At 33.5% G+C, this 19623-nt stretch overlaps 1 protein-coding gene across 7 annotated transcripts; it reads left to right on the top strand.

The window, feature by feature from the left end:
• Window positions 1–3260: 3260 nt before the first annotated feature.
• On the top strand, window positions 3261–19587 carry LOC128670227 (serine protease inhibitor 3/4-like). 7 transcript variants are annotated; one of them, XM_053745718.2, is made up of 10 exons: window positions 3262–3437; window positions 3838–4033; window positions 4495–4629; window positions 4851–5057; window positions 5686–5784; window positions 6223–6363; window positions 6686–6895; window positions 7092–7236; window positions 9789–9943; window positions 10478–12195. In XM_053745718.2, exons 2-9 carry the CDS (start codon window positions 3977–3979, stop codon window positions 9917–9919), a joined length of 1125 nt encoding a protein of 374 aa, XP_053601693.1. In that variant the 5' UTR covers window positions 3262–3437; window positions 3838–3976; the 3' UTR covers window positions 9920–9943; window positions 10478–12195. The 7 variants fall into 7 exon arrangements, with proteins under 7 accessions (XP_053601689.1, XP_053601693.1, XP_064292050.1 ...); XM_064435980.1 differs by having other exon boundaries at window positions 3833–4033; XM_053745714.2 differs by having other exon boundaries at window positions 3261–3437; window positions 3833–4033; window positions 8725–12195.
• The last annotated feature ends 36 nt before the right edge of the window (window positions 19588–19623 follow it).

Raw genomic sequence — 19623 nt, 5'->3', positions numbered from 1 at the left:
ATGTGTGGTCCGAGTCATTTTCCGCCTTCCAGAGGAATGTAATTTATATGTAATACTTAAAGTAATAGTTAAAGTATAGTGGTTACTTAAAGTAATTATCCTACCGAAAACATGGGGTGTTATGAGTGCGGTAAAATAAGGATAAGTAAGTACTCAAAATTTCACTTTGTTGCCTGAGTGATATCACTCAGGTGTAAAAACTGGAATAAACCTTTGATTGGCGCTGCCCACCAATTGGCCAACAAGCGGCCATAAAATAAATAGACTATCATCATTTTAGTTTTGACCGCTAAAGTGTGTCTGTATGTGTACGTTGGCACCGTAGCTCATCAACGGGTGAACCGATTTGGATGCGAGTTTTTTATTTGATAGCTAATATTTATGCGGTGGTTCTTAGATACGTTTGATCAAAATCAGTTCAGCCGTTCAAAAGTTGTAGCGAAGTAAATATTGAAAGTCAGAGTTTTTTAATATTGTCTAACAAATAAACTTGTTCAGAATGGTTTTATAAAACAAGTGCACTTTTATCCATATAATACATATTTTAAAAGGTTTGGAATAATTTTATTCCATACTAGCTTTTGCTCGCGGCTTCGCCCGCGTTTGGCACCCGCTACCTTATAACTTATTATTGTCATCAGGGGTTCTAAGCAATGTATCGCGCTGAAATCTATAGCAGATTATAGGTTAGACTATTCCCTATACAGCTGTGAAAACTGCATTAAATTCCATCTAGTAGTTTTTGCGTGGTGCGCGAACAAACATACAATAATTCTAAAACAAATTGTTTTGACTTCTATTAGTCCCATAAAGACCCCTTTGACATCCTTTGTACAGACATAGCCTACTTACAGTTTCAATAGATGTAGGTATGTATAGATTTTTTGAATGTAAGCTATGCTTAGAGCCCGAGCTACCTTCCGCCACACTACCTTGCATTAGGTATCGTCACAGGTATCGTATAAATATAAATTGTCAGTTGATCTGATGTGTAGTTTCCTCACGATGTCCTTCTTCACCGGAAGCAGGTAATAAGTAGGTACCTATGTGGCTTTGGTTTGGTCACGTAATCTGCGTGAACCTCAGGTTTGTGATAAAAGTGTTATAAATATGGCAAATGGAGGCAAATATTTTAGAAATACTTTTGACTTATAATCGTATGTTTATTTATTAACGTTTAGGTCGTTTTTCTTATTTTTCTATAAGAATATATTTTACACGTTAATCTACTTAAGCACACACATTTAATAAATTAAACTGGTTAATCGCAGTCCAGTGGCGGCGGCTCACATTCTCCAGGTAGGTGGTTGACGTGTGGGTTGTGAAATAGCGTCGTGTTACCGTCTCCCCAAGGAAACTTCTTAGTCCGGATACGCATGTACTCGTAATCTCTACATGGACCTTTGTGTGGGGGTTCACCTCCTAATGCACGCATTGCTTGGATAATAATTAGTGGGAAACAGACGAATAAGGCTAGGTATTTATATTTCTTATAAGTGTCTTTTCCATGATGAAAGATTGGCACGCACGGATTGGGTGGTATCGGGCCCGGTCTGCAGTCCTGCGGCGGCACCACACGCCGGCCTCCCCCCGGCACTTGCTGCGGACAGCCGCACTCGCCCGGCGGCTTGCGGGGTGGACAGCAAAGACTGTACTTTCTCGATCGCCTTGATAAAATTATAAAATTATCAAGGCATGTTGTAGTTGGTTTTATCAGCATTATCTCAATTTTTTTCTAGAGGTTTTTCTCTGGCGGTATATTTTTGAACTGCTACATTTAGTAAATTGTGTATATACTTGGTAATTTTGAATAAAATACGAATTAGGCAAAACTTGAAGGTATACTTCAATATTTTTTCTGTCATAATTTTCATTGACACAGCTTCTTTTCTAAAATGTGTGCCAATATTCTGAAACCAAGGAGTATATTCTTTGTCCGCTCGCTTTATGTTCTTTCGCTTCTACAAAATCTTGATTTCTTTTTCGGATGGTGTACAGCATAGATTTAGATGCCCACATACTGTTGTGAAGGTGAGTCAGTCGTGCCCTTAGATTAGAGAATTCCTTAGACATAGTATTTGTTAGTAGTAGTAATAGTAGTGAGCGTAGTAGGAAGTTCCAAAACGCTCTCCGATTTCCATTTAATTGATTATAGGGATTAATAAATACAGACCACAGATTTAAAAATATAATGTTTTTATATCTGTGATACAGATAGACATATAAGGTACTACGATGAATTCGAAAAAATGCAAAGTTGTATGGATATGTTTTATTGGCTACGCTAGCTCGTTGTCTATACTTTTCCTTCTACATTACAAAAATAATATTTTTTTAATCCTGAGTTTACGAGTTCAATATTCAATTTTCTATATTCTGCAAATAGGGAGTATTACTGCACATTTATCCCGCCAGAGTACAGCACTGTATGTTAGGTACAAGTAAAAGGTAAAAGCTTTGCCGCCTTTTGCCATGTCGATTAAAACGTTTATTTTAAGAGTAATTTATTAATCCTTTCCTTATGTCAGCATTCGTTTGTGAAAATATACAACAATGTAGCATATTAGGTGCCGAAAATAGGGCATATTACGCAAAGCTCAGCGCAGATGTCGCTACTGGTGCAACTAAGGTATACAAACATTGCCAATGGAGGCAAAAAGCACCAATTTTCAATATTGTTGCAGATTTACGACCAAAAATACCTTCTACGCAATCGTGGTGCGAGTTTAAAGGAAAAAGGAAGGATTTAGTGGATTATCCTGAAAATAATAACATTATTTTAGGTTATGTTCTGCATTATTTGGTCAACTATGGTCATAAACTGATATGAACTTGATTTTTACTGAAGATCTTACCTGTATGAAATCTATATCTTAATAAGTCAAGTCGTCGAAGTTGCAAGTCGTGTAAAGTGTTCAGAGCTTCTTTTCGATCGTTTACTGGCTCGAAAATTTTACAGCGTGAGGCGTATCCCATAGTTTTCGAAGATTATCTTATGGATAACGATTTTAATATTTCGGCACCCGAATATGCTACAGTGTTGTATATTTTCACAAACGAATGCTTAGATAATGAAAGGATTAATAAAGTACTCTAAAATGAACGTTTTCATCGACATAGCAAAAGGCGACAAAACTTTTGTGTACCTAACATACAGTGCTGTAAATATACTGTACTCTGCGGGATAAATGTTTTAATACTCCCTGGTGACTGGTTTGTTTGACATATATTTAGACATTGACAATTGTCAATGTTTTGTTTTGACACTTGACATTAAAATGGACGAAAACGAAATTGCTGAATTTTATTTGTTTACAAAAAAATAACAGCAAAAATGTATTTCTGCCTAGATAAACATGACTTCCCCTCAGTGCCTGTCTACTGTCGCTACTGCCAATCTGTTTCAGTAATTAATTATTCGTGAGCTAAAGTTCTAGGTGAATATAATTATTTTGATGAAAAAAAAAAGTTGTTTGTAGTGTAAATGAAATCCTAGTCTTTTATGGTATAAATATAGGGTATAAATTGCCAGTACATGTTCTACCTTTGAGAATTTTAGTGCAATTATTTAAATACTACGCGAAAAACTTCTTGTAAAGCCTTCTTTCTGAACAAAAGTTAGATCGATTTTTATACATGAAAAGGTGTTTCCTAGAGATTTTTATCAATCAAATAATAATTATCGTCGTAATAGTTTTCTTTCCTCCTGAAAGGAAAACTAAAAGCTTTTCCAATGATAAGATAAACAGATTATTTATTTCATATCATCTATAATCACAGCATAGGTGTATGGATAGGCACATTGTTAATCAATGAATGTTTTTGTTATCAGTGTAGGTACTTATATACTTATCGCCATAATAATATAGGTAATATTATAAATGCCAAATTGACAGCTTTCTTATTGTCTAATTTAATAATTGTTACAGTTATTTCAATAGTTCTGGGTTTCTCAAACAAAATATACTCTAGCGAAATGGATCAGACGGCCCTATCTGCTGCTGTTGCCAAATTTTCAGCTAAATTTTGCAATGTGAGTTTTGTTTTTCAGTTTACTGTTTCTTAGTGCTTTGTGTCTCTTGTTGATAAACTTTCAGAACCAATGGCCTAACTAAGCCTATACTGCATATTAGATGGCACTCAACCCACAATCACTTTGCTTAACTTCTCTGTAAAAGAGAACACACAATCACTTGTAAATATATTGTGCAGTGAACCTGACGCTTGTCTAACTTTATTGACCTAGGCAAACTTAACACTGTTTTAAGAAACTTTGATTTTGAACACCTGTTCATAAAACAAATGACATTATATTTAAAATAAAAGTAAACTTTATTCACCAGTTCATCATGGGCTTCACTCATAAACAGTCCCAGTGCAACAGCTCCATTATTAATTTTAACTTTTCTTTTCATAGAATTATATTTGCCTGTAGTAAATACTTACAAATACAACAGCAATTGAATTCTATATTTAAATTAGATATTTTTACAGGAATTGGAGAAAAATAAAAGTGTAGTTTCATCTCCTCTGTCGGCTGAGTTTGTTCTTGCATTGTTAACTCTTGGAGCGACAGAACCAACCCTTACAGAGATTCTTAAAGCCCTTGGAATTAAAAATGAAAAATTGGTTTGTATATGAAATTGTCTCCTATTTGGCAATAGTGTGGTTTAAATTTTACAATTAAGGTTCAGTTTTTTTCTCTCTTATTGATTCTTATATAAAATAAAGAAACATTAACAGCATTGTCAATACTGTGTCCGTCATGGTGAATTGACATCTAACTATTTAATTGCTATTTGTTAGAACATCATTCATTAGAACACCCTTTTATTTATGTATTTTTTCAGATTCGTGGATCATTTTCAAAAGTGACATCTAAGTTAAAATCACTAAAGGGCATAACTCTCGATGTTGCCAATAAAGTGTACATCATGGAAGGTAAGTATGACCTGAAGCCAGAGTTGAAAAAGGATGCAATAGAGGTGTTTGATGCTGAACTGGAAAAAATTGATTTCAAGAAATCCACAGATGCCGCGAAACGTATAAACTCATGGGTATGTATCTACACTGCCTGTTTTTTTATTTATTTATATTATCCTTATATATTATAATAGAAGTTACCCTGTTGTGTTTGTCTGTCTGTGTTTACACTTAAAAACTACTAAATGGATTTTTGTTTGATTTTCACCAATAGGTAGAAGGTTTTGGTGTATCATATATTTTGGTTTTACCCGAGCGAAGCCGGGTTGAGCGACTAGTTCTCCCTATAATAAAATAAAGTCATTTGCATCTGTGCGCGTGTGTGGCATAATTTCTATGGGAATTCATACTAGACTAGTGTAGTGAAACAAGGGGGTACAGCATGTTTTAATCTCTATATCCATCTATATCCAAATTTGATGTGTGTATACCCGTCAGCTACTCACTGGTAGCACCAAATAACCATTGTTTATATTTTGTCTCGATTCTCCGCGCTCATGAAGGCGTGAGTGAAAAGTGGCACCAAATGGTTAATACAATATAACATACGCTGATGCTAGCCAGTTTTTTACTTTATCTAGGCTTGGTTTAGACACTAACACGAGTCTAGATAGCAAAAAACAAACATAAATTACTAAACTATGCTGACTAGTTTAGTAGTTTGTGTTTATTTTTGCTATAGTAATTACCTGTTGTCTTTAGGTGGAAGAAAAGACTAACAATAAGATAAAAGACCTGTTACCTCCCGACTGTTTCGACGCTCTCACTCGCCTGGTCCTTGTTAACGCATTGTATTTCAAGGTATGACAATATTATTATAATAACAGTTACACCGAGCGTCTGACATCACTGTCCAGAAAGCCTAGCCTTGTGCAAGTCAGTCAGTTTTGACGCCCGCCGTGAGGTTACGCGGGACAGTTGAACATAGAAATTCTATTGGACAGCGTCTGATCAAGAGTCCGGACCGCCCTATTCTATTTTCCCAAACATTTTATAATCGCAGATCATTTATTTATTTACTTGCATTTTGTTTTAGTGTTTTGTCTGTCTAGTTGAAATATTTATACGTCGGTACAATGATGCTAGATCAATAGTGCGCATGCGATTGTACGATTTCAGCGCCCCTTCGTGGCTGCAGCCCAATTAACCTAATGGTTATAAGGCCCTGAAGTATTTCTAATTGCTTTTTTTTATTTACACATTTTTTTCTTGTATAATAATTTTGCCATATATTTTTAGGGTACATGGAAGACGCAATTCAGTTTGAAAAATACTACAAAACTGCCGTTCCATATAAATGCAGCTACGACTGTCGATGTACCCATGATGTACCAAGAAGAAAAATTTTATTATAAAGAAAGCTCCGACTTAAATGCTCAGGTTGGCAATTTCCTCTATTTCATTATATTAACTTTATTGAACAAAACACCATTTGAAGAGGTACAATGGGTGGACTTAATACATTATCTAATCAGTCAACCTTCAGGTTATACAAAGCCTTAAAGAACGATCTGTTTTCTTTCCCATTTGCTTTATTTTGAATATTTGGTATTTTTCTCAACTGTTCATTTTTCATAAGTGTTGGATAGGGCTAAAAACTTCAAGGCAGATGTATCTTTTATATCTCGCATTTTATATGTTAGATTACAATAAAATATTTTATTAAAAATTGTTGAAACAGGCTTTTATAATTATATTTTAGTTGCTGGCGATGCCATACGTGGGCGATGAAGCGCGCATGTTGATTGTGCTGCCGAAGGAGGTTGAAGGGCTAGACGCCCTCCTGACTAAATTGGCTCAAGGGCACAATATCATGAATGATATTAATAAAATGAGTTACATCAAAGTACACGTTACCATTCCTAAATTTAAGATTGAAACTGAGATTGATTTGAACGATCTCCTGCCTAAGGTAACCTTATTTTTAATATTTTTAATAATACTAATAATATATTGTCTAAATAACAGTGAAAACTGCATCAAAATCCATTGACTAAGTTTTTTACTATGAGTAAAAGTGAGTACTATTGATTTCTCAAAAAGCTACACACTATTGGCATACATACTGACCCTAGTATGTGCGTTCATGTGTTCTTTTCTATTTCCAGCTTGGCATTAAGCAAATCTTTAACAAAGAATATTCGGGTTTGACAAAAATCCTCAATGAAGAGGAACCATTGTATGTGTCCAAAGCGATACAAAAAGCATTCATAGAGGTTAACGAAGAAGGCGCAGAGGCCGCTGCCGCTACAGGTAAGCTTTATTTTAATAACCTTAAGGTGCTATTTAGTTTACAACGGTCACTATATATGTGCTGGAATGGCGAGCCGTGGCCTTGACGAATCCCAAGTGCACATTTATAATGGTTTGTTGCATTGTTTGTGGCTCAAGACGGTCACGCCGTCTCACAGTCACACTGTTGGTCTTGGATCGATCCATGATCTTTTTAGATTGACCTGGTTTTTGATTTTTTAATATATGTGTTTTTTTTATAAAAATGTTTTACATACATACATACATACATTTAAAAACAAATCATGGTTAATCTCATACAAGTAATCTAATCATCACTTCCATTTGCATAGCTTTGGATTGGCTTTGGACGCTACCGTTTTTTGTTACCGATTTTCAAGTAATATAAATTACTTTAAATACTACAAGTTAGTAATAGTTTCAATGACAAATATTTGTCAACACCTAAAAGGATGCTACAGAAATAATAATAATAAATATCGCATAGAAAGGCGATATAGATTAAGTATTTTTCGACACTATTTTGATTTTATGAAGATGTCTATGAATGAATCCTAATAATATTTTTTATAATTTTTATCACATATATTTTTTTTTATTTCCTCACAATCCTGATAGTGTAAATTATTTTACTTGAAGTCAGGTATTTTGTCTTGTTTTATGATTTGTATGGCTGCCTAAACTTTTGGAATTTATAAAAAGGAATCGTAAAGAAAATAATACTTGTAGATAGAAATAATTTGAAAATGAAGTAGTTAGAACTGAAATTTAAATATCCTAAATAACTCCAGGCGGTTGGTAGGCGGTAGGCGGCTGTTATCTACAAATTCGATATGTGTTGCAAGCCAAATTACTCACTACTCGGGCGAATGGCTATGCAGTGAATAATCACACTGTTATTCTTAACGATTTGCGATAAATAATGTTAGCAGAAACAGGGATTAAACAAAGTTGTTAAGTAGTACTGATACCGCGAACATACTAATACAGTCGAGCTTTAAAAATGTTATTTACCAAGTATTTTTTAGATTAGTTTGACGTTATTCTCTCATAATAAAATATTGTTATTAGAGACGATATTGTCTAAATAACAGTAATAAGAGGAAGTCTTTCTTCCTCTTTTTTTAATTCAGTGAAAAATGTGATTTTATATGGCATTTTTTTATTATATAGATATAGCGCGGCGTAGATGTAAGATATAACATATGTGATTTTTTACAACATAATAATATTTTTATGAACCTATTTTTTATGATGCTTTTTTATATAAATAACATTTATCATTATTTTTATAAATAACATTTAATGTATTTGACATTCACCTCAACTTTTATTTTGATATACGAATTTATTTAACTTTTTTTAAATGCAAATAAATGTATTATTATTATTTTAAATATATATGCTGAGTTGATGAGGCTTTACTGGATACTGAGATTTGAATCTCACGAGTTGCGACAATTGTGAACGAATCGTTTGTCCAAGCAGCTGCGCAGACGCGCACTCGCCGTTCGCTATCGCCGCCCAGCGTGGTGTTCCTGGCGGACCGGCCGGCGCTGTGGTGCCTCCTGGTGCACGGGGTCGTGGCATTCACAGCCCGATACCAACCCCCACCTCCCACGGCCCCGGCTCCCCGAGACGAACTTTGAGCGAGCTCACAATATGCTTTTATTTTTAACTTTATATTAGAGTTAGTAGATTATATGTGGTTGGGATGTTTCCGAGTCAGTCAACTGTTATTTTACGGCTAGTATATTGTAAAGCATGAAGAATAAAAATTTGGCTGGTTTCACAGTCATGGCAATGTTTTAATACGTGACGTGGCACTACCAGTATACACAACGACGTTGCCGCAGTGTATAGTGATGCGCTAAAAATGCCTGGGCCTGTCCCACGGTTATCCTTTATACTGGCTCTGATCATACCATTATCATTTTTGTGGTATGCAAAAGAAAAGATTTAGTTGTATTTTATTTAACTAATATTTAAAATTTTAAATCTGTGAGTTTCTTTATTCCACTGTGACCTGAATGTGACTTCGAATATTTTGGGATGGCGAGAACGGCCGCATTATTCATCAACACTAAACTAAAAACATGATCTGAAACTTTATTCATTTATATATTACACGTCAACTACTAATAATTTTCTATCTATAAAAATGGGTCTTAATCATGGTGACGGGTATCATTTATGTTATATATGATGGATCTTATTTCGCACGTGATGATGCTTTAAGTATTATATATTCATACAGACCTGTTGAGATGTTTTAGAGTCTAGCCTTATTTATCATTATAATGCTATTTACGGCTACGAAGTGATTGCAGATTTAGATCTGCAACTACAGCTATTATGCTACGGCCGTATAGTTTAAACAAAAAAACTGCAATGTATGTACCTACTAAATAAGAGTTAAATACGTAATGAATCTGATTTTTTTATTAAAGTCACATTTGGAACGTTTCAATGAGTTTTCCATATGTTTTGTTCACAATCGTTACATAAGTATGGCGAAGTATAAAGGCTAGCTGAGCTGTGTGTCCTCGCAGGTATGGTGATGGCGCTGCGCTGCGCCATGCCGGACTCCACACCGCGGTTCTACGCAAACCGGCCATTCCTCTATTTACTCACTGCCGCCGACGATACCGTTCTCTTTATTGGCACGTACAGAGGACAATAATATATTGTATTAGAGTTCATTCTTGTGAGTTTCTTTATTCCACTATAACCGTGTGACTTATTGTGATTAAATTGAAGAGTTGGATCAACAATTTAAATATATATATATATTGAAGATCCTCAATTTTTTTTGGAAAACTGAAAATATAAGTTTTGACAAAATAATGTTCATAATTCAAATATCTTTAATCTCAATAATACTAAATTAAATACCTCACCACAAAAAAAGTATAAATAAAATTATCTTTATTTCTCACTAATGACATCGTCTACAATACATCTATGGCTGACGATTATGAGTGATCCAATGTGTTACGGTTTTATAATCAATAATATTGATTGTATTGATTCAATACGCCATATCTATATAATTGATTATGGATAAATATAATAATATAAACATCCTATGTATCTATTAATTAGTTATGTTGTGGCTTGTTTTGAGGCATACTGTGTTGCTTTCAGCTTCGTCTCTGTGGTAACGCTGTCAGAAGTGTCTTTCACTATGTACATTTTGTATATTATATCTTTTAAAATTGTTTTTTGTAAATAATTTCAGCGATGGTTGTGGCGATGTGTACCGCCTTTGTCGAGGAACCTCCAGTGCCACACTTTGTCGCCGATCGACCTTTCTTGGCCATCATACTGGACAAATACGATATTTCTTATTTCTATGCAATTTACACTGGGCAAAAATAAACATTGTCTTTTTCTCTGTTCATCACAATTGTCCCTTATGTGTTTAACTCGTTACAATTTACTTATATCTATACTATTATTATAAAGAGCACGAACGCTTACCGTTTGTGAGTTTGTATGTTTGAGGCGGGTAATCTTCGAAACTACCGTACCGATTTCAAAATTTCTTTCACCATTAGAAAGGTTATTCAAGATTGCTATAGGCTATATTTTATCTCAAAATTCCTACGGGAGCGTAGACCCCGGGCAACCTCTATCTTATATAAATTAATGTAACCACTGCTAATTATGTTTGCTGGGCTGAGTTATATAGTATTATTACTATAATAATATCTAACAAAAAATAGCTATAACTTATAACTAAGAGTAAGTAGTAATTAGACCTATTATGTTTTTTTATTCAAGTAACGCACTTTCAAAATTCGAATGTTTCACTTGAATGAGAGATTTCACTTGAATTTTTTGAATTTCTTAGCTACGATGCACATGAGCACAAGACTTGCTTTTCTACTGTTTATGTCTCCGGCTTCTTAATTGCCAGAACTAATACGTATATTATATAATCTATACTAATGCTAAAAATAACAACGGGTCATATTCGGAAATACATAATTAAACATTTGCATGTACTTATTGTATCGGAAATCACTATAGCGTAAGGGTATTCACGTACAAAATAATAAAAATACCTCTAAGTACATTAAGATGACAATTATAGTGGAAAAAAGAAATTCACCACTTATATATGTATATATTTTCTTTAGAAGTCATGAGCATATCTCGAAATTAATCATATAACATCTGATCTGATCAAGTCGACCATTTTATGACAGGGATAAAACATCATACAACTATCTATATGAACTGATTTAATTTATGATAAGTTACAATGATAAGATTTATCATGAAAATATAATTTTATGTTTACATTATTACTAATTCAACATTGACAAGTTGATGACTTCAAAAAATTTCGGCTATGTTTATGATATGTTCGATCTAAGGTTCTAGGGTTTTTATAACATTTAAATACTTCGCGTTACATTTAATATTCTTCGTCCATATGCCATTATATATATTTTTTATTGAATTTTATTAGAAACTATGATACGACGTTGCTTTTGATTTGTTATATTTTTGGATGATATTGTTACTAGAAATGTTACCAATATTACTACAGTTAATGTTTGCTAAAACCCTCTATCAGAAATGTTACTTATATTTAAAAATATCGAAGCAGTATTTTAATGCAATTTGTGTTATTATTTATACTAAAGCCCCAAATATGCTCAAGAGAAAAACACGCATTCGTGACTGACACGCGGCGCGAGTCTTTTTGGGGCTTAGGTAAGTTTAGAAATAGTTACTTATACACAGTACACACAATACCTTTCACAAAATTCACAAGTAAAGTTTTATCGAATACTCCATCCATAAGAATTTGGTTGTCACCATAGAAGTGTAACCGAGGTTAATATAAGTCTGTGAATGTAACACATTGCCTTGAAACAATTACCTATATGTATTTTCGTATTAATTTGCACACAAGTTTTAAATAAAATAGTTTATTTTTAAAAATTGTATTTTATTTAAATATCCTTCGATCGCGGCTCTTTTTTCTTAGACATATATTTTTATATATTCCCATATATTATTTACCTATAGTGCGATTACTGTAATTCATTCATTTAAATGTCTTGATAAAACAAATGAATTAAATTCATAGTTATGATTATCATGAGCTCAGGTGATCTTAATAACATATCTCTAGGGCAGTTGCTAAGGTTCTGTAAAGACACAGATAGATACAGTGCCTATACCACCGACAACTTAGGGTTACCAGTTAACCTGTGTCTCAAGGTACTGTGTGAAATGGTCCCAGAGTGAGTGCGGACAGATCACATCTCTGGTGTTTGAGACAATAATTCTGGTTTTATGTTATACCTATATACTTTAGCAATACACAAAAGTGGGGAGTCACGGTTTAAAAAAATAGCAACATATGTATTGCATCAAGAATTTTTTTCAAAAAATGAAATTGTCTATTCTGCTTATTTATTCCAAAGAAATTTCACACATTTTAAACAAAAGTAATTAAAAAATTTACATTCATGACATGGTATTGTACTACATAAGTCAAGCACGGACACCGTCTGATACAAGTATATCTACCTAGATGCAGATCGTCGCATGATCACAATCTCGACAATATCTCTTTATCTACCTTGTAAACTATAAATGTTAAAGCACACAACACGGACCTCGGTGGCGAAGTGGTAAAGTTCTTGCCTCTGAACCGAGAGGTCCCGGGTTCGATCCCCGGTCGGGTCATGATGGAAAATGATCTTTTTCTGATTGGCCCGGGTTTTGGATGTTTATCTATATATGTATTTGTTATAAAATATAATATCGTTGAGTTAGTATCCCATAACACAAGTCTAGAACTTACTTTGGGGCTAGCACAATCTGTGTGATTTGTCCTAATATATTTATTTATTTACAACAGCTAAATAATGTTTTGTAAATGTTTCGCAGTTTAAAATATTTATAAATAACGGTCAGCTTGTAAAAATATTTACTTACACCTACATTATTTCATAATAAAGATATGCTCTACATGTGTATTATTACTTACAACAGTTAAGTATTAGTTTAGTATACATACTTCCGGTCGACTCGGAGCGGGGCGTTACAATCCCGCATAAGATTCGGCTCTGATTTTATAACCGGCCGCCTGTCTGACGCGAATCCTTGGGAATGCTGTTGTTCATTTATTGCCAAGGCTATGTCCCTTAGTTGCCTCGAAATACAAGGAGAATTCGAAGCAGTGTTCCTACATATTTCTATCACACGCTAACTACTTATTTAAACCTCCACAGTATTTAATTGTGTTCATAGATTAGTAAATTATAATTAAATTACATTACATAAAATAATAAAATCGATTCGACTGAAATGATCAAAACATAATATTTATATTATTATACAAATATTTTTGTGTAAAAAATGGAAGATTCTGTTCTAAAGGGTCTAATTTTATCACATACTAGCTTTTGCCCGCGGCTTCGCCCGCGTGAATTGCATAGCAAAATCTTTTTTATCGCGTACTCTGTAAGACTGGTAAACATATATGATTCAAATTCGCATTTTTTCTCATCTTTAGTTAAATTTTCTGTTTCCCGCTGCGTGTCTCGTTCCGCAAATTTGTCCAATCCCGCTTCCTGCTATGTAATGTAAAGAAAATATCCCGTACCGTTTTCTACATATTGTGCCATCATGTTTTTTGCAATGTCTCCTTCCCATTTCCCGCTTCTACTCCCACTCCCGCTCTCTACTTACTGCGACATGTTGTCGTGATAGTAAATTAGTTTTCTTTGACACTAATAATTTTATTGGTGAATGTTTAATGACTAAAGATAAGAATATTTATCTCTCCAAGTTTCATAGACGGAAACTTGCTACATTGGTAGCTTATACTATTAAATTTTGTAAACAAAAAACTATTTATAAGGAGACTTCTACAGAATTGCCAATATTTTGTGATGGTAACTCTGTAGATAAATTAGGTTTAAACTAGATAAGCAGACAACAGGAAGGTCATATGTACTGAGAATAGTACACCAAAACCTAAAAGGCCTTTCCGTAATTGTTGAATTGTTTTTAGAAAAACTTAATAGAGAGTGATATGATGATCAGTTTAAACAACTATAATATTGTAAGCTGCTTTATGAGAAAGTCTACAACTAGAGGCGGTTCAGTTATTTATGTAAAAAATGGTCTACGCAGTAAAGAGCGAACTGATATAGTGAGACTTTCTCTTGAGCGCTGTGCTGAAGTACCCTGTGCTGAGCTTGAGGACCATATTATTTGTGTGTACAGCCCACCCATTAGTAAACTTAAAGATTTTTTAAAAGTAATGGAAGATGTTCTCATACTAGCTTCACAAAGTAAAAAAAAGTTAATTGTTTGCGGAGATTTTAACATTGACATTCTAATTGACTCCACAGAAAGTATCCAATTTCAAAATCTTTTCAAAAGTTTTGGTTTAGTAAATGCTTTTTCAGAACCAACCCGTATTACCGCCACTTCTGCCAAATGCATTGATAACTTTTTTAGCAATCAAATATTATTAAGTAAATCAGTTTTTTCTAAATTACCATCTGACCATTGCGGCCAATTTATAACTTTTATCAAAGAACGTCCTAGCGAGGAAATAATTACATGCAGACCAATCACTAATCATAATATTTGCAAATTTAAAAGTTCATTACAGAATAAAATGTGTTCAGTCACATATACTGGCACCAGTCCTAATGAACACTATAATATTTTATTTGGTACTATTTCAGGAGTCTTTACTGATACTTTTAAACAAAAAAAACGAAAGCGGCATAACAAATTAAAGTTTAATGAATGGGCTACATTAGGTATATTTAAAAGCAGACAAAAACTTTTTGATTTATATGCCCAAAAACAATATAGGTTCGATACTAATTTCGTAGAATATGTTAGGAGTTATTCAAAAATTATCAAAAAAGTATGTGGGCAAGCCAAATCTAATTATATTAATTTAAAATTAATAAGGCTTCTAACAAAATGAAAGAAACCTGGAATGTTATTAATAAAGAAATTGGTAAAACAGTAGTTAAGGAAAGCATTCCTAAAATTAATTATAATAATAAAAAACTACTTCGAAAAAAGAAATAGCTGATTTATTTGAAAATTATTTTACTAACATACCTTTAGAACTCACTTCTAATATAAATTCAAGTCCTAGTAATGCTGTATCTCTACTTAAAACTAATGTCACTGCATGTAGATTTAAATTTAAGTTTTCACACATAGAACCTAGTGACATCATTAAAACTTTTAAACAGCTAAATCTTAAAAATTCTGAAGATATGGGGTATATCTGTTAGTTTGATTCAAAATATAATCAATGTTATAGCTGTAGACTTAGGTTTTATATTTAATCAATGTTTTGACCAAGACTTACTTTACTTTCTCAGATTTAATGAAATATAGTAAATTAATTCCATTATTCAAAAAAGGTGAAAAATCTGAGCCTGGCAATTATAGACCAATTTCCATATTACCCGTATTAAGCAAGGTATTTGAAAAGATAATGCTCAATCAAATGCTATATCATTTTAAGACCCATAATCTTTTCCACGGCCATCAATATGGCTTCACTGCCGGAAAAAGTACAACTGACGCGGGAGTGGCTCTTGTCAGTCATATTTACAACGCGTGGGAGAACTCACAGGATGCCAGGAGTATTTTGTGATCTTTCTAAAGCATTTGATTGTGTAGATCATGAAACACTTTTGCGAAAGCTTAGTCAGTACGGTTTTGATTCTAAATCAATTGAGTTAATAGCTTCTTACTTAAAAGATACGTTACAAACTGTTGATATTAATAACGTTAAATCAAATGGTTGTAATGTAAAAATTGGCGTACCACAAGGCTCAATTCTAGGACCCTTTCTCTTCTTAGTTAACGTCAATGATCTGCCATACATGGTAGAAAAGGGGGCTGACATCGTGCTGTTTGCTGATGACACGTCATTAATCTTTAAAGTAGACCGCCATAGCGATGATGTTGATGATGTAAATCGTATTTTGTCTACCATTTCGAATTGGTTTTCTGCTAATAACTTATTGCTGAATGCAAATAATACCAAATGCATTAAATTTACACTTCCCAATGTTAGGCAGGCTCACGTCGACGTGACTCTGAATGGAGAAAGCTTAGATTTTGTGAATTACCCTTGATTCCAAATTGCAATGGGACGCTGATATTAATGGCCTATCTAAAAAGCTTAGTTCCGCGGCATTCGCAGTTTGGAGAATCAAACAACTGACGGACGTGGCGACTGCTAGATTAGTTTACTTTAGTTATTTTCATAGCTTAATGTCCTATGGGATACTATTTTGGGGGTGTGCTAGCACCATTAACACTATTTTCATTTTACAAAAAAGAGCAATACGTGCTATATATGGTTTGAGGAGAAGGGATTCCCTTAGAGATTTTTTTAAAGATATTAATATTTTAACTTTACCCTCTCAATACATATTTGACAACATTATGCATGTCCGGAAAAAATTAAAGTTATTTAAAAAAGTTGGTGATTACACTGATAGAGCCTTACGTAATAAATTTGTAATACGTAATACGTAAATTGTCTGTCCCCGGGCATCGGTTGGCCAAAGTTAGAACGTCTTTTGTTGGGAACTGTATCCGTTTTTATAACAAATTGCCTAAATGGATTCTTGATTTGCCGGACAAAATATTTATAAATTATATAAAAGAAGTACTTTGTAAAAAGGCATATTACAAGTCTGACGATTATGTGAACGACAATAATGTTTGGCCCAAGCATGGTGTAGTATCCTCATAACATATGTAATTGATTTATGACATTATTACCTACGTTTTGTACGTAATAATGTCATATATATTGGAAATACAACTTTTATTTTATTTATTCATTCAAATTTTGATATTTTTAATAATGATGTAACTTCGTCCTCCTAATTTTTAATATATGTATAATACCTATATTTGTTAATTGACGTCCTTGGAGAAAAGGCTGCGGTGAAGTTTGTTTCCCCGCTTCTTCTTCACCTACGCTTGGGAAGCCGGCAGTAGACTTAGTTTAAGTAATTTTTTTGACGTCAATAAGTGATGTATATCATCCTAAATTGAATTTTGAATTTGAATTTGAATTTGCAACGCGTGCCGTCCCATTTTCCATGACGTTTTACGTACCGGTTTTTTATTAACCACAAACGTAAATTAAACATTTTTTGTATTTACTACAAAGAGTAAGTGTGCCAATTTTCAGCTTTTTATCTTCAAAATTGTATTAAGTCCCATACAACTTTTCACCCCCCTTATGAAGGGGTTGAGGGTTAATTTTCAGAAAAATCTGAAACACGTATTCATTACTTTGTTGTAAATAACCAAAATCCAAGTTCAAGTCACTAACTCCAACGGTGTAGAACATTCATATTTGCAGTTTTTCAACCCTTTCGCCTCCTTCGTAGTAGAATTTCCAAAAATCCTCTCTTAGTGCTCACCTACATGCCAAATTTCAGCTTCTCGCCCAGCAGTTTCGGGTGTATGTTGACTGTCAGTCAGTCAGTCAGTCACTCTGCAACGGAAGAGTTTTATACTGATATATAGATACATACTGGGCCCATTATATCAGACTTTAATCGATAAAACAATTTGTTTATATTCTGTTTACACTTTTCTACAACATTTTAAAGTAAATCGGGTCCGTGGATTGTTATTTTAATTTTCCTACAGGACCCTCCTCATTTTCCGGGATGAAATGTCTATAAGTTATTAACCCGGGATTCCGAGGAATTTTTGATTCATAATTAGTTTTTCAATTATCCTACGGGAATCTGACCATTTACCGGGATGAAATGTATCTAATTTTCCTACAGGACCCTCCTCATTTTCCGGGATGAAATGTCTATAAAATGTTAACCCGGGATTCAGAGTCATTTTGGATTCATAATTAGTTTTTCAATTATCCTACGGGAACCTTACCATTTACCGGGATGAAATGTATCTAAGATGTTAACCCGGTATATAAGTACCCGGTATACCTAAATACCAAATTTCAAGCAAATCGGACCAGTAGATTTCGAGTAATGCGCGTTCAGATAGACAGACAAAAATTTCCAAAACTATATTTTCGTCATCTATATCAGTAACTAAGTCTATTCCATGAAGAATTTAAAAAATATATCCAATGTACAAATTTGGCCTTCAATTTTATTATATGTATTGATTTAGGCCCCAGGATTTCGTCGGATTTCGTTTGTGTAAAATATGTTAAAGGTCAGATGGGGCAAGTGCGGCATATTTTATAAAAAAATATTCACATACATGCAGATGCGAATATGTTTTTTTAATATGCCAACTACGAAATAATTTATTTTTGTTTACTTTTAGATAAATTGCTTGTAGAGTTAAAAATAAATTTACCTAGTTATCGATTTGTGTTCAATTAAAAAAAAAATCCCCTTAGAGGGGTGTGAGAATTCTCATTATAAGAACAAAAGCGTAATGGATTATGTACTATACTCAATTTAGGTATATATTCACTTTTAGTGAAATGAGTATTCGATATGAGTTGCACTTTCCCCGTAGAGGCACTTGCCCTAACTGACCTTACTTTTTTGTTCACAGCTGTTAAAAAGAAGAAGAAATCAAAGAAAAATAAAGTCCTGAAGCATCAAGCCGTTGTCGCCGACCACCCATTCCTAGCCATAGTTGTTGTTAAAAAAAAGCGTCGTTGTTGCAAGCGTGGCTTAAAGCCCTTTACTCTTTTTTGGTCAATATTCAGAGGCCGTAAGCAGAGCTGTGTTACAAAAGCTTATTGTTGCTTTCGTCGGGGTTTCAAACGTAAAAATCATGGAAGCACTTATTGCACACGTCAGTACCCGAAATGTAAAGCAAAGCGTCCAAAAGGATCGTCAAGAAAGCGATCATCTATTCGACAGTCGATAAAACGCAGCTCAAAGCGTCTGGCTAAACGATAATAATATTATTTATATCATACTTTATTACGGTATCCAATCCACTTTTAATTAATCAATTTGTACGATTTATATTTCTTTTATTCGTAGTTAAGCCGATATTTAATTATCATATATAACACAGATCATATATCCCAATTAATATGATACTTAGGTATAAATGCGAAAGTGAGTTTAAAAAAATCAATTCCCGCTTTATCTACTCAACCAATCATCTTGAAATATAGCATTTACATAAACAAACATCCCCAATTTACTTTGTGTGTGTATAGTGGTCTACTATTAGGTTGTAATAAGAAAGATTTTTTAACAACTGAAATATATAATTCCTGTATTATTTCTAAAGTTATTTATTTTTAATTTTATTAAGTTATTCAGTCAAATTACTTTAATACGATTATGATAATATCTTCTCAGAGAAGCGAGCGAATGGTTACGACGCTTTATT

Source organism: Plodia interpunctella, chromosome 5 (assembly GCF_027563975.2).
Source record: "Plodia interpunctella isolate USDA-ARS_2022_Savannah chromosome 5, ilPloInte3.2, whole genome shotgun sequence".
In the NCBI taxonomy this organism is placed as follows: Eukaryota; Metazoa; Arthropoda; class Insecta; order Lepidoptera; family Pyralidae; genus Plodia; species Plodia interpunctella.
Note: the sequence above shows the minus strand (reverse complement) of the source record. Positions and strands in the feature narration are given on the sequence as shown.

Coding starts and splice junctions, on each gene's coding strand:
- LOC128670227 (XM_053745713.2), top strand. CDS start 3,977: ATGGATCAGACGGCCCTATCTGCTGCTGTTGCCAAATTTTCAGCTAAA. Junction 6,896..7,091: donor TGAACGATCTCCTGCCTAAG/GTAACCTTATTT, acceptor TTCTATTTCCAG/CTTGGCATTAAGCAAATCTT. Junction 7,237..18,825: donor AGAGGCCGCTGCCGCTACAG/GTAAGCTTTATT, acceptor TTTTGTTCACAG/CTGTTAAAAAGAAGAAGAAA.